This window comes from Arachis ipaensis, chromosome B07, assembly GCF_000816755.2.
Source record: "Arachis ipaensis cultivar K30076 chromosome B07, Araip1.1, whole genome shotgun sequence".
Lineage (NCBI taxonomy): Eukaryota > Viridiplantae > Streptophyta > Magnoliopsida > Fabales > Fabaceae > Arachis > Arachis ipaensis.
Genome location: NC_029791.2, coordinates 15603471 through 15618723, shown reverse-complemented (window position 1 = coordinate 15618723; position 15253 = coordinate 15603471). Strand labels below are relative to the sequence as shown.

Genomic DNA, 15253 nt, shown 5'->3' with positions numbered 1-15253 from the left:
ACTCACATAAAAAAAATATACATTTATTAAAAAAAATATTCGAAATCCTGTAAAAAAAATCCATTTAATAAAAAAAAAACATTAAAAAAAACGGTCATGGATTCTTTACTCCCACTTTTGTGTGGGAGTATGATTAACCTACAGTAAAATAATTACAAAATGTACTCCGTTTTTTTTTTTGAAAAATTTACTAATTAGATTTTGACCCCTCAAATTATTGGTTTTTAATTTTGACCCCTTTCCCTTCTTTGGTACGAGAAACTGAGAGATTACTGATTTTTGGAGAGCATCAACCAGGTTGAAGCCTTTCTCTCCTTCCCTAACTCTGCTCTCACTCTCCACCCTCCTTAGAGTTCTTGAAAAACCCTAATTTTGCCATCCCCGTTCTTTTTTTTATTTCAGATTCAGGGGCATTTCAGAGAAGAGAAGCAGTTAGGGTTTTCAGACAAAGGGGCATTTCAGAGAAGAGAAGCAGTTAGGGTTTTGAGACAACTGCAATCCCTGCCATTCTCATACCCTTCCTCTGCTGCAAATTTCCGCGACCTACTTCCGCCGACGCGCCACGCCTCCGCCGCCGACGCACCCTGCCTCCGCCTCGCCCCGCTTCCGCCTCGCCCTGCTTCGGCCGCCGCGCCACGCCTCCCACGCTCAATAAGACAAAAGGTTTCTGCGGCCCTAAATCGCTCATCTGGTTCATCAGGTATACATCTTGATTTCATATTCCGAATCTTAAATGTGTTGTATATTAGGTATGTTTTCAACAATTTGTTAATATAAGAGATTTATTTTACTGTTTATAGACGGTTCAATACCCGGTGGAACATGCTGAGAAGTTTGAGAAATTTGGCATTTCGCCTTCCAAAGGTGTTCTTTTCTTTGGCCCTCCGGGCTGCGGCAAAACCCTGTTTACAAAAGCAATTGCAAATGAATTCCAGGCCAACTTCATAAGTGTCAGGGACCTGCATTGCTTCTGCAGTTGGCCTGGCATTCCAAAATTCACACGGTCCAAAATTCATAAATGGACCGAGTCATTTGTTGTCCTGGGAAAAAAGAAGTCTCAGCTAAAAAGGGTTGAAGGATCTTAGAAATGGTATTGCTTTGTTAATTAATGGTTGGAGATCATAGAAATGATCTGAAAAAACCAACAAAAAATTTCAAACAGTCCAAAATTAAAGCATGGACTAAGTTTTTTGTTGAAAGGGAAAAAGAAAGATCATAGCCAGTCAATTGGATGGGAGATCATACATTGCTTTTTTTAGTAAAATGGGTTGGATGGTCATACAAATTAGAAATTGTGCTCACAGTGGTTTACCTTAATCGGAATTTCTCCTTTTACTCTAAATCTAAATACATTGGCTTTAATTAGATATCATTATTGTTTGCAGGTACACTACTTAAATCTACTTAGAGTTTTTTTATAAGTTTATTATTATTATTATCTAATCAAGCTTTCTCATCATTTGCCTCCTGTGATGGGTGACAGATATCTGAGGTTGTCAATACTCAATCCCATGAAAGATCTGATAGATATTTGTCGGTTGCACAAAATTGGGGCAATTGGTAAATTTTAAATTGCTTTTGTTACTATATTACCCTATTTGGCTGCATGTCATTGTTTTCATGTCTTATCCCTAAAAAAATGCTAGTCATTCCCCATTTGACAAGATGTTGATGTCTTTCCTGTTCAGTTCCTATGCTGATACTGAATTTTTGTTTATTATCCCTTTTTCTGGTTCACGTGTTCTAGTAATTGGTTAGTGAAAGCTGTTAATGCTATCTTATAATTGAAATTTCTTTGGTTTGTGAAAGTTGTCCTAAATTTCCCCATATTCTAACCACATTGAATTTGTTGGTCAATCAAATGGAATAGTTTCGACAGCTTTCTCTTCCATGAGTGTTTTAAATTTTGATATTATTACTTTTATCCCAGTTTAGACTTTAGTGTAAGATGTGAGTGTGTGTGTGTGCGTGCGTGCATGTTTTATTCTTTAATACCTTCTAAATGATGAATATTATTTTTCAAAATTTGTACTGATTTTTCATCTGTTCAAGTAATTCGTTTGTGGTTTCTTTGTCCAAGGTTAGGTCTGGTTAAGTTTGTAATGGGAATGGGTATTTTTCGTTACAGGAAGAAGAAAGTAATATATGACTATTTAAAATTGTCAGACTCTTAATTCCATTTTCGAAAAAGTTTTTTTCTTTGATATATTTTAAGTCTCTTCTGCCTTATGAGTTTTCCATATTAGAAGAAATAGTGGGAGAAGAAAAACTGGTAAGAAAAAACAAATGAAGAATGGGTTATTTAACTGTAAATTTTTATAGTTATGTTTTCTGTGCTCCTATGAATGCACTTCATGCTCAATTTTAGGTTGATAGATAGAGGATATATACTCTTTAATATTTTGTTGTCCTTTGCACCCACCGCATGCATAGCTGGCATTGCCAATTGTTCTTGTCTTTCTGTTTTTTTTCTTATAGTTTCACCATTAGATTTTGGATTCACGCTTCTTCATTTCCCCTTAATACAATAAATGAAACTCGTGTCCAATTCCATGATTCCTAAGATTGACACTATTGGATTGATTTCAATTTTAAAAGATTGTGATTTGTGATGGCTGGTACTCGGTGTTTGGAAATTTATTTACAAACTTAAGTTTCATTTTGAATTGTGTATTGGTGTTTAGGAAGTTATGGGTAAGGAATTTTCTCATGAAGGGATTAATAGCGAGCATACATCATATGATCAGTATGAGCAGGAGGAAGAAAAACATGAGGAAGTTGACGTGGATTATATGGATGAGGACGACACAAATGTGGAACCAATGTTCGATTATCACGGCTTCGATGAAGGGTATAACATTGACTCACTCGAAGACATTGGGATGATTGAATTTTGGAACATCAGGGATGAAGATGTATGTCATTTTCACTTTTCTGATGTCGACATTGCATTTGAGTTCTACAATAGATATGCAAGGACAAGAGGCTTTAGTGCTCGGAAGAACAGGACTAGGAAGAGTCGTGCGGGCGTACTTAAGTTGAAGAATTTTGTATGTCATCGTGAAGGATTTAGACCGCCAAATAATTACGGCATCGGAAACCTTAAGAGAAAACCTACACCCGAGACAAGGTGTGGCTGCAGTGCAATGATGGAGATTCGTGTAGATGCACCTAGTGGTCGTTGGTTTATTTCTTATTTTTCTGATGAACACAATCATCCGCTTCTGGATTCTCGGTTGACTGGATTGCTCCCTGGGCATAGATTCATGTCCGAGGCTGATATTGGCCACATGGTTAACATGAAAAAGGGTGGGATTAGTGTTGGGCAGATATATCGGGCATTAGCAAATCAGGCAGGTGGCTACGAGTATCTCTCTTTCACGCAAAGGGACATGTACAATAAAATAGCAAAGCAGAGGCGCCAATTACCCGATGATGCATATGCATCTTTGAAGTATCTAGAAGATCAAGAAACAAATGACCCTTCTCTAATGCTAAGTCAGTACGGTTGTTTGATGATTGGTTTAGACAACTAGCCAACTTTGCTTGCCGAGATAACGAGAGATTTATCTTTACACGGGAAATGGCTATGAATTTGTTGAAACAATTTAAGGAGGAAGATGCTGCACAAAAAGGGGGGTCAATGATGCAGATAGTGTAAGAGATGGTGTGCAAGTGGATGCTTTTGGAGCTGGGCTCGCAACCAATGATCTCGGACATAGCATGCCAAGGGACCTAAGAAAATGTAGGACAAAAGGGGGGCTTCACAGTCCAATAAAAGAAAACATCGATGTGGACATTGTGGCATGGAGGGCCACAATCGAACAACTTGTCGTGTTCGTCGTGGCATCTCACAGTCAGAAGGCCTTGGAAATGACACATTTGATAATGACTCGGATGACCACATGAACATTGAAGATGACTCATTGGTAAGTATCTTTACCAATGAGGTATGACAAAGTTTTATTTGCTGCTTATTAGCTAGTACTAATGATATTATATTGCTGATATTATAGGTATATGATGAGAGTGCTTCCTACAGTAGCAATGAGGTGCTGTAATAAGGTATGGTTAATGCTTTAATTTTCTGGTATCCTCTAATTTTTAGTTGATTTGGGATTGGTGTAATTTTTAATTTATTTCTGTTATATTTAATCTTATTCGAATTCAGCTTTTGCGATGGTTGATGTTGTTCGTGTTTATAACTAAAGGTTGAGGTTCGTACTCTTGTTATGGCATCATAGAAATGAAAAAAGAAAAAGGTATCTTGGTTGATATATGTGGAGATCATATCCCCGATGATCTGTCAAAATAAATGGAACTTGATTTTGATTTGCTTTCTAGTGTGTGTATATATATGTGCAACAATGTTAACCGATTCTTTGCCTTCTGGCTAAGGTACATGGGGTACTTTTTGCTGTTACTGGTTTTCTTTGAATTTTAGATTGAGTAGCTGAAATGATGTTTTCTTGGATCAAAACTTTATCATCTTGTAAGCAGATTACTTAAAAGTAACAGGCGTTGGGTGGTTTGCTGTTGGATTTTGTGTTTTCTAGTAAATGATGACTTAAAAGTAACTGTTGTTTCTGTTGATCCAAGGTGAACCATATGCTTGAAGGAAACTATATGCTTTTACTATTTCTAGGCTAGGATGTTTTCATCTCTGATGATATGATTTTCACTTTACACTTCTGCGCTTGTCATAGTATTGTTTAATCTATAATGCTTGTCAATTATCTAAGTTGAGACTTGTTTCTACATTCTTATTCTCATTTGTTATTTTCTTTGCTCTGAGCAGAACAGGAGTACAGGGGAGCTCAGCTTCTTAACTTCTTTGATGAATTCTGCAGGTTCAATGGGTAAGCCAATATGTCATTTTGGAAATTTTCTTTATAGTTTGTTTTTGTTTGCAAATTAATGTTTATGTTTATATATGTTGCAGTTAGAGTATTCACAAGCCTCCAAGAAAATGCACCAAATTCATTTCAATATTTATGTTTTTGGTGGTCTTTTAATTTAACTCTTTAGCAGTACTGCATTCGTATCTTAATTATGTATTTGTGACTGTTTCCTTAATTCTTTTGAAGTTGTAATGGGTTCCGCAATTGGTGTTGCTACAAATTTCACACTCCTAAGCCAGATATTATTCTACCAAAAGCCAAGGGTCACTGAGAAAAAGAAGAAAACGAAATAGAAGAACTATACAAAGTCATGTATACTGCTACTTCCGAGTTCCTCGTGTTCATCTTTCAACAGGTGCTACATCCTTGAAGCCATATTCAAAATTTTTTCACTGTTGAATTGACCCTTTTGAACATTTACCTTTTTTCAACTGCTGATTCTTAAGGTAGCCAACTTAGAATGGGTAACTGGGGGACTTGAATGGGTAATTTCGGAGAGTGATGTAATATTTTTTTTGGGTATTTTAATTGATTTCATGTAATCTTTTGTTCTCCAATTAAAATCTCCACCGTCCAGAATGAAGAACAAGATGTGAAGAATCTACAGTTCAAATTTCACGTCGATCCAACGGTGAAAGAATGAGAAACTGCCGTTCCAAAATTGCTGCTCTGTGTAAAAACGGGAAACCTAATTTCTCTCTTGCGAAGCCAATTTCTCTCACTGCAAATCTCCAATCAACATCTCCACCGACCAGAATAAAGAACAAGATGATAAGAACATGCAGTTTAAATTTCAAGCCGATCCAACGGTGAACAACTGAGAAACTGATATTTGAAATTTACTGCTTTGGGCAAAAACGGGAATTTTGTTTTTCCCCTTCTCTCTCACTTGGTGGCTACTCTCACTCACTCTCAATGACCCCAAAAATCTGAACTAGGGTTGTGGCACAATGGGTGCAAGAGACACCCTCAAAATGTTGGGCTTGGGCCTCACAAAGGAGAGAAAAACCCAACAGTTTTTGAGTGCTAACAAAGAAGTAACCTTTCCAGTGAATTTGTTCTTTGATAGCTTCAACAATCTAATCAAAGAACTTGTTGGTATATTTGATGAAATTTCACCTGACAAATCATTATCAGATAGATCCAAGCCAACCAGAGACTTCATTAGAACAAACTCATAAGGAAGTGAACCACTGATTGTATTGCCTGACATGTTCAGAATATTTAACTTTGGGAAGATTGAACTGACATTGTTACCTAGGATCTGACCTGATATCACATTTTCAGACACATCAATTCTCTGAATGTTGGGAATAGCATGTGATGGAAACTTCACATGACTTGTGAAGAAATTGTTCCCTAAAGAAAAGTCAATCATTTTTGTGTTGTTTACCAACAACCAGTTTGGGAATTCCCCTGTCAATTTCCATCCAGTAATATCAACAATGGTTAATTCAGTTTGGCTTAGAAGAAAGTTAGGAAAAGGAATGATGCTTTTCTGGGTTGTTGCTGGCAAAACGAGTTCTTGTAATTGGAACCTTGGGACCCAAGTTTGAGAAGAAGGGTGTGGTTCAGGTATGATGTTACTACCATTGCCATAAACAAATTTTAGGTAAGAATGATTGGCAAAGAAAGAAAAGGATGCTGGGATTTGAAATAGATTTCCTGTGAAATCAAGATATTCAAGTGATGTAAGGCTTGCAAGGTTGTAAGCTGGATTCCCACTGAATTGATTGCCTCCAGAAAAATCTAACTTCTGAAGTGATGTCATGTTCACAAAAGATGAGGGAAGTGGTCCTTCAAACTCATTATAACTTATATTTAACTCCTGCAGTTCCTTGAGATTAGACCAATCTGAAACATGAAATTATTTGGTGGGAAAAAATATGTTATAAACAAAAGGAAAGGATAACAAGGAGACTTGTGGATAATATAAACACCTAAATCGGGTACTCGTATTGGATACTTTAATCCTCGACACATTTTCATTATTCTAGAACTTTTCGAAAATTACTCCATCAGATGAATTGGTCCTTTAACCCCCTCTCAAACTTACAAAAAGATCACATTATCTAATGAGTATAATTCTCGAGAATTTCTAAAACATTAAAATGTGTCGGAGAATAAAGTGTTTTGCCTAAAAGTTTTTAAACATCTTGGGTGTTTAATTAGATATTACATACTTTAAAAGTTGGAAATTTTGTAATGCTTAAAATTGTATTTTTACCTGCTTCTGGTAGGAAGCCTTGTATATCAGAGTTCACAGATAAAGTTTTTAGAGAAGTCAAGGCTCCAATGCTTTTGAAAAACTCATTTTGCAGATTGAAACAGGCGTCCAAGACCAAGTGCTCTAGGTTCCTTAGCTCAGCAAAATCTATATATATAAGAATAGATTAATTTGATCATGGTAAGATCCTATATCTTTAATATAATAACTAATTAATGATAGCATTAAACTTCAACAAGTAGCTAACGTATACTTGCCTCCAGCTGTAACATTTTCGTCGAAGTTGCTCTCACTAATTTCAAGCATTGTAAGAGATGGGAAAGCTTTTAATGAACGTAAGATATTTGCATCTACGTTCTTGGGATTGAAATAAAGGGTCTTCAAGCTGCTTGAAAATTTTGTGCCTGAAAAGACATCACGATGATGATATAGACAAAACATTACCATTTGAGTAAAAGTCTTTTTCGGTTCTTAACCACTTATTCAATGAATAATACTTACTCTATTAATTATAAAAACACAATTCAGTCTCCAACTATTTTTTTATTTGTTCAATTCGGAATCGTTAACCGTATGTCATATACTGATGTGTCAAGTAACATGTTTACGTGAGTTTGTTTGGACATGTTACTTGATACGTTGCTATGTGACCTGATTGAACAAAATAAAAAAATAATTAAAAATATATTTATTTCCTTATAAAAAGATTTAGTTCTTCTTGCATTATAAGTACAACCGCGCACTTGAAAGCAATCGCATCATTCTCTTAATACACAATCAAGTACCAGTGTTGCGATGCAACTCATTAAAGTGTTATCAACTTTGATAAGAGAAATTTATCTAATAGTTTTATTATTCTCAAATCCTATAACAAGGGCATCAGCCCAATGAATTTGGTGCATGTCTAAAGGTGCTTTCAATAAAATTAACGCTGGGAGATAAATATAAAAAAGAAAAAAAATAGCTAAAGCATTCCAATTTTTTTTTATAAGTTCTTAACAAGAGAAGGAAAAGGTAGTACACAATAAGAGTAATAAAAAATATCTAATAAATAAATTCGTCTATTTTAGTAAGTCTAAGAAGAAGACATAAATAATTCTTTTCAATTTAAATAAAGATGTTATGGGTGTATCATAAGCCACCATAACTGAAACCTCTCGTTAACATCTGACCGTATCTTATTTCAATCTTCGGTGACGAAATCCAATGCTAAATACATTCTACTCCTTTCCTCATGCAGCTGTAATTTATTTTACCAAACGTTAACACATGTATTAGTGTAATTAAAGAGGGAAATTGTCTATGTTAAAAGTTACCTTTGGAGGGACCACAGGAGTGAATTCCTGTTGCAAATTCATCCACTGCATAACCCATACAGCTGAATCATTGCTGTGTGAAAACGTATCATGCAGAACAACATAAGGAAGTCAAAAACAGTATATATATAATATTAAATTAAATAACCAATAATTTGAATAATTACCTATTTGAGCACCTAGGAATACCTATTGTCTTCCTAAAGGTAGTTCCAAGGAAGGCGATGTCGGCCACAGCGGCCGCCACAACATCGAGCATCAATGGTAGGTATTTTTTAAAATGTAATGGTACATATGCACGTTATTTCATTATTCTTGTCTGCCTATTTTTTTCTAAATTTTGATGCAGCTTCTCAAAATGTTTTTTTTTTCTATTTTTCTAGTGCTTTTATTTTTATTATTAGAAATTTGCCAAACACATTAAAAAATAAAAAAAAAATTTAAAAATCTTTTTTTATTAAAATAATGACGCCCAAACAAGCACTTAGTCCTTTTAATTTTAAGAGATAGATAAATCCAAATATATAAGTTTATAAATTAAGGAAGTTTTCATTGAAAAGATAAAAATTTAAGTTTCCAATATATTTATTTTGTATTCAACTAATGAAAATATTTAAAACATTTGAAGAGAAAGGGAATTTAAGGAACTTGGAGGACTTTGGAGGTTATGAAAAGAATATAAGCAGTGGATGACGAGCAAGAAGACATTATTAGAAAAAGAGGCAAGCAAAACAAAAGGAAAAAGTATGAAGGAGTCATCCTAAAAATCGAAATAAGGTGTGTAATACAGTATTTAAATGCGAGGGGTTTAGAGGGTGTCAAAAAGTTGAAAATGGTGAAAAATTTTATGAGAAAAGATAAGGTAAATATGTTAGGATTGATAGAAACGAAGAAACAGGTGGTGAGTAAGTTTGATGTAGTGCAAATTTAGGAAAATGATGTGAGTTGAGAATTTATGGGATCGGATGGTGCTTCTAGGATTTATTGCTGGTGTGGGACGACATGATGTTTAAGTCGAGTAATTATTATAAAAGGGAGAGATGGTTGTGTGTGAAAATGGTGTTGACAAATAATAATTTGAGTAAAGTATCGTTTTTGTCCCCAACGTTTGGGGTAAATCCTAATTGTGTCCCCAACGTTTGGGGTAAATCCAACAGAAAACTTCCACAAATAATAGTTCGATGTTGGATCCTACTGTAGTTGTGCATTCTTCGGAAAGTACAAAAACTAGTGATCTTACTGGTATCATGCCAATTCAACCCAAGAAGTTATTCCACTTGGATATTACTCGTGAAGCTACAACTTCACCTAATGGACAACCACATGTTAGAGTAGGAGCTGTACTGCCAAAGGTAACCCTAATTTTTTTCTTCTTTCGTTTATTTTTGACAAAGTTTTCTTTATTTTTTATTGTTACCTTGAAACTATTTTTTTTATGAGCAGTGGTGGACACTTATTGCATTTGAGCCTACTGCTTCGATGATGTTAACCGATTCTCAAGCCGCTATTGCAGCCTATATTTTTTCGGAAACGTTAGATCCGTACGTGTGGTTAATGATTATGTGTATAATGTAATGGTGTAGAAATTCTATGATTCTCCCAACTAATCACTTTATGATTTTGGCAGTTCTGAAGAGTTGGTAATCTCAGATGAAAAAGGTTATAGAAGTACATTTAGATGTCTTGTGCCGGAGAGATGTGTCAAATCACGAGTAAATATAGAGGTCAATGCATGTTATACAATTTCTTGTAATTATATTTTTAAGCCTATATTTACATATAAACATGTTTTACATATAATTTTAATATATTGTAGGTTATAAATCTGGTGGCACTTATGATGACACGTGTATTTCGACGTAGGAATGAAGATCCAATTTGCTGGTTCATGCCTGAACATTTTGCAGTAAAGTTATCCCTATAATATCTTTAAATTATTAGTTAATTTTTTCTGTCTAATAGATTGAGTGGATATACTAATTTATAAGGAAGTTCTTTTTTCTAGACTAAACCATGCTATGTACTCACACGAGTAAAGTGTATAATTAAATTATCAATTCAAAAATAGTTGTTAAATTGAAGACATATTTTCATTTAACAATTTTTTTATATGCAGCGATATGCTTTAAGCGACAAATACACACCGGCTGAGGTTATCTTTGATTTCCTTGGAGCATATATTTCACTCAAAATTAGCCACGTCGCTAGGGTACAAGTGACTAATTTGTTTCCCATTAATATGCCTAAAATTTTTTTTAGTGTTTATAATGGTTTAAGGTTTATCGCAGGTTTTTATCCCTATCTGTGAGGAACTACATTGGTATTTGGTCATTGTCGACTTTACGAGTCGTCGTCTAATCATATTGGATTCACTGCCTTGTGTCGAAAAACATCAGCAACGCAAAAGGAACGCAATTAAAGTGGTAATTATTTGTTCTAAACCAGTACTCAATCATCTAGAATCACTTAACAAATTAAATAACCATTTGTTGTAACTAGTACTCTTAGTCAATTTAAATCAATTACAATTCACTCTTCTTCTTTTTTTTTTGTCATGAATTCACTCTTGTACAGGCAACTTATTTAGAAGTGATGTTAGATGATCATATTTTTGATGATGATAAGTTTAAAGTTGTAGATTGCTCCACTTTTTGGCCTATGACACCTTTTGGCCTACCCACTCAAAAAAATAGATCGTAAGTCTAATATTATATATATTTTTTTTAAATATCATAAATCGTTCAATAGATTATATCTTATATGTATATAATAACTATTTGTTGACTGCTTTTTATCATAGGAATGATAGCGGAGTTTGGGTGACCAGTTGGATGAGAGAATGTACTTTACAAGATGACATCAATATTCAGGTCATATTTATAAGAAAGTATTTTTAAAATAATTTTTCCAACAAACTTCTAATTAGAATTATATCGTTGGTGCTCTAAGCAGATTAACGACTCCACACGAATGAGACTTGCCGTGGATCTGGTTTTAGAGGAGTACAACGATTTGTGTCTCGTAATACAAGAAAATGCTTGGCAATAAAGACATTTTTGGGAATGAGGAATTATCTTTTTAGATATTTTTAATATTTTCTTGAAAGACAAAATACTAAGCTATGTTTCACAAGTTATTTACACTAATTTATCCTTCTATGTTTTACAATTCTATATTACTAGTTTCCTTTACATTATCGGTTACAAAATATTAAATATTCACTCAACCACTATATATTTATATATTAATTGATAATTATTTTTATATATATTAATTTATACAATTTTTTTACTAAATAATTGATTACGAGTATACCTTGGCTTGATTTAAAACAAAATGGAAATTCAAATCGCCAAGACTTGATGGTAGACATGCTAAACAATTATTGATATTTTATAAATTTAATTGTGGTAAAGTCAGATTATATCTTGGGAGAATAAATAAGAATGTTCACGTTACATGCAGTTATGCAAAGATGACCTACATTGTTCAAAAGTCAAAACTAACATGCTATAAAATTACGAGTAAAATGTTCTTATTTCTTCTTCCAAGACACTAACCCCAACCCGGAAAGAAGCTTCACCATTACTTAACATCTTTTGTAGAATGTTGGGGGTAAGGAACAATGTGATAAAGGTTTTTTTTTTTAAACCTATACAAAAATTGTGCTTTTTGGCAATATTAATAACAATCATCAGCACGCACAATGAAACACGGAATTTCCAAAGCATTTTGCTTTATTTGCAATTTTTCTTACACCTGTTTCATTATGGGGGAATCCTCCATTAAGAGGAGATAGGTGGATTCTGACCATGATGTTAATTTTAGGGGCATCAAGAATTGCCTTGGGCAATGTTAATGCATATTGCATATCCCAATTTGAAAGTGACCTCATGTAGATGAGAGACCTGTAGTGTCCATCCATTGTCCATGCCTCTGGTGTCTGAAACCAGTACCTGCATTATGCCAAACCAGGTGAATTAGTTCATTTCATTTCTTTAGACAAAAGAGAAGAAGTTGCTTCACCCCAATTTGAGAGACTAATCAAATGTATGATTTGATGAATTCAACTAATTATCAATTTAAACAGCAAGAATGAAGCCACATAATTATAAGTTTGGTGGAAACTTTTTGCACACAAGATGTATGACAAACACCACCACACTTTCAACCTCTAGTAGATGTTATGACATAAAGTTAAGAACTCAAATTCAATACTTGATGACAGACGTATTTACCAAAATGCTATTATTAACAATGATGAGAGAAAAAACAAGTGTTCGCTTATTTGTTGTGCTATAGATATTTTAAAATTGGATACATTAATCACGTCTTTGTAGATCTGAGTTTGGGATAAAATTAGTTTAAGGGAGTAATTTCTAACTGCGCATCCAATAATCCTAACCCTATTACGGTAAACGAGATGCAAGAAAAAATGAGAATGCTGGAAAATCACACAATTATGGAGGACAGATGACAAGAAAGTTTACCCGTATCCATCTTCTGACCAGCCCTGCTTGAAATATACCATCGGCAGTTGCGAATGCCTCCTCTTCCATTCCTGCAAGGATCATCGTAGAAGCAACACCGTAGGTCACACCTGTCCAAATTTCGCGAGACTGCATGCAGGTCTCAACATCATAGGTGCTATCTGTTGTACGCCCAGCATCTGCACCTTGTCTATGACTTACTTTGGCTTCAGTCACTTTGACTTATGTATTTTCCAATTCTTTTACCGGATCCTGGCTTTTATTCCTCATATTTGAAGATGGCAAAGGCGAGTCTGGAAGCCAGATCAAAGAGTCTTCATTTATTAGACTAATCTAACAATAGCAAGATCCACCAAAAAGCTAGAATTTATGCAGGTTACTTAATCACAAAACAATATACTTAAATGAATACATACCAATCCAAATTGTTCCTCCAGCAACAAGAAAGTAGAGTTCATTAAACAATGTGAACTTGCACCTGTAAATGAAAATTTAGTTATATTATCTAAACCAACAGAAGCTTCAAAAGTAAGAGTTGATCAAATGGAGAACAGTCTGATAAATATGGGGGGAGGATGATCTAGGAAAAATTGAGAGAAACCTTTCTTAAATAAAATAAATAACAAAAATTTACAGACAGAAGAGCTAGTCATGAACTAGCAAAGAAAAAAAAAAGAAAAGTTCTGTTTTATGTTTTTTGCACATACTGCAGAGGCTCTAAGCTAATATAAACCTGGCAATTATCCATAACAAACAAATACACAAGTTGATGCTTAAAAATTAAAATGTCTTCATGCTTAAACAGAGAATTACCATTCTGGTAGTGACTCATCCTGAAGAATAGGATTTTGCCATTTCTCAATGTCTTCTTCCCATCGTTTGTATTCTGTTTGGAATTTAAAACATAACAAGGTTTGTAAATATTACTGATAGAATCTAAAACCACTTAGAAACATTACTTTAGAAGCATTCATATCTTTTATCCCTTTTACGGTGTGTGAAGATCATAATATATAATACTAATGCAGATAAACCATAGTAAGGAAGAATATCAACTTCAATCCAATCAGACAACATACGAGTTAATGCATCATGGGCCAAGTCCTTTGCAGCTCTCTCAGAAGTCCCATAAAATTTTGTGTATCTCCTGCAGAGTAAAAGAATTGAAATTATTTAAACAAAAGCGCACCACACAATTAGAGCACATCCGAAACTAAGGGTTCGGTTTGAAGAAAACTCGGAAGTTGTTTGACAGAACACAACAGAACAAAATAGAAGAAAGTCAGATGCGACGACAGAAAAAATCTCAGGAGAAAACTCAGAACTCTATTTCGTAAGGAGATTTATTCAGTCTCGTTGATGCTTTCCAAGAACTCTAATCTCTCTCGGTTTCTCGTCTTGCGCGGCGGCGGCGGCGTCTTGCGCGGCGGGGCAGGTTGCATGGCGGCGGGCGCAGGTTGCGGCAGCGAGGGGAAGAGGAAGATATTGAGATTTGCAGTGGGGGAAGTGGAAGAAAGGGAGAGAGTGATTGAAAATCCTAGCAGAAATTGATAAAGAGAGGAAACCCTAGCAGACCTTTCTTCTCTAAATGTTTTTTGTTACGGTAGGTAACCAGAGATTAATGGGCTGGATGGCACTGGTCGGCCCAATCGTCTGAGGGAGGAAGCCTTTGTCAGGGTCTGCGCCTTGGGGGCCTCCGTCCGACTTGTTTGTATGAGTGAATGGGGGGTGGTACCTGCAAAGACACTCCGATGCCTAAGTCAGCAAAGGGGTTAGCAGGTCTAGAGAGTATTGGAACTTAGAGATACCTGAGGGGTGTCAGTGTATTTATAGTGGTGAGCCAATAACCACCGTTGGAGTAGTGCCACTTTTCTAGGGTGTTAACCGTCCCTTTATCTTAGGAAAATTAAGATATTGCTTCGTGAAGTGGTTAGAGAGATTCTAGGGGCAGTTACTCATTCAAATGAGTGCCTATCTGCCAGTTAACTCTCGTTCCCGATTTCTTTAGAGCAAGTCGTGACTAGTTCCGACTTCGTGGCGGCTAATCTGGCGAAAGGTGAGGCCAACCCTTTGGGTTGGACCTTTTTATTTGGATCCTGGGCCTTATTCGTTGGGCCAGGGTATGAACACTTTTGAATCTAGAAATGAAAGAGAAAGGGGACAAAATTAAAAATCAATAATTTGAGGGGTCAAAATCTAATTAATAAATTTTTCAAAAAAAAAAAACGGGGTACATTTTATAATTATTTTTATGAAGGTTAATGATAAACCTACAAAAATGTAGGAGCAAGGAATCCATGGCCAAAAAAAAAAACAGTT

General features: G+C 35.0%; 1 protein-coding gene and 2 long non-coding RNA genes across 3 annotated transcripts; 1 reads left to right on the top strand and 2 right to left on the bottom strand.

The window, feature by feature from the left end:
- On the top strand, positions 3524 to 5443 carry LOC107608147. The gene is made up of 5 exons (XR_001612730.2): positions 3524 to 3929; positions 4017 to 4065; positions 4172 to 4217; positions 4799 to 4859; positions 4943 to 5443. It is a non-coding gene; the product is annotated as an uncharacterized LOC107608147 (long non-coding RNA).
- LOC107606780 (leucine-rich repeat receptor protein kinase EMS1-like) lies at positions 5836 to 7605 on the bottom strand. The gene is made up of 3 exons (XM_021107713.1): positions 7386 to 7605; positions 7129 to 7275; positions 5836 to 6755 (listed from the first exon to the last, which is right to left on the bottom strand). The coding sequence occupies exons 1-3, from the start codon at positions 7573 to 7575 to the stop codon at positions 5836 to 5838; spliced, it is 1257 nt and encodes a 418-aa protein (XP_020963372.1). The 5' UTR covers positions 7576 to 7605.
- On the bottom strand, positions 13636 to 14147 carry LOC107609995. The gene is made up of 2 exons (XR_002351181.1): positions 14014 to 14147; positions 13636 to 13820 (listed from the first exon to the last, which is right to left on the bottom strand). It is a non-coding gene; the product is annotated as an uncharacterized LOC107609995 (long non-coding RNA).

What these genes read in the sequence shown, in the direction of transcription:
- LOC107606780 (XM_021107713.1), bottom strand. Translation starts at nt 7,575, where the DNA reads ATGGTAATGTTTTGTCTATATCATCATCGTGATGTCTTTTCAGGCACA. An exon ending in CGAAAATGTTACAGCTGGAG is followed by an intron (nt 7,276 to 7,385) that starts GCAAGTATACGT and finishes TTATATATATAG; the next exon opens with ATTTTGCTGAGCTAAGGAAC. An exon ending in AGGCTTCCTACCAGAAGCAG is followed by an intron (nt 6,756 to 7,128) that starts GTAAAAATACAA and finishes TTCATGTTTCAG; the next exon opens with ATTGGTCTAATCTCAAGGAA.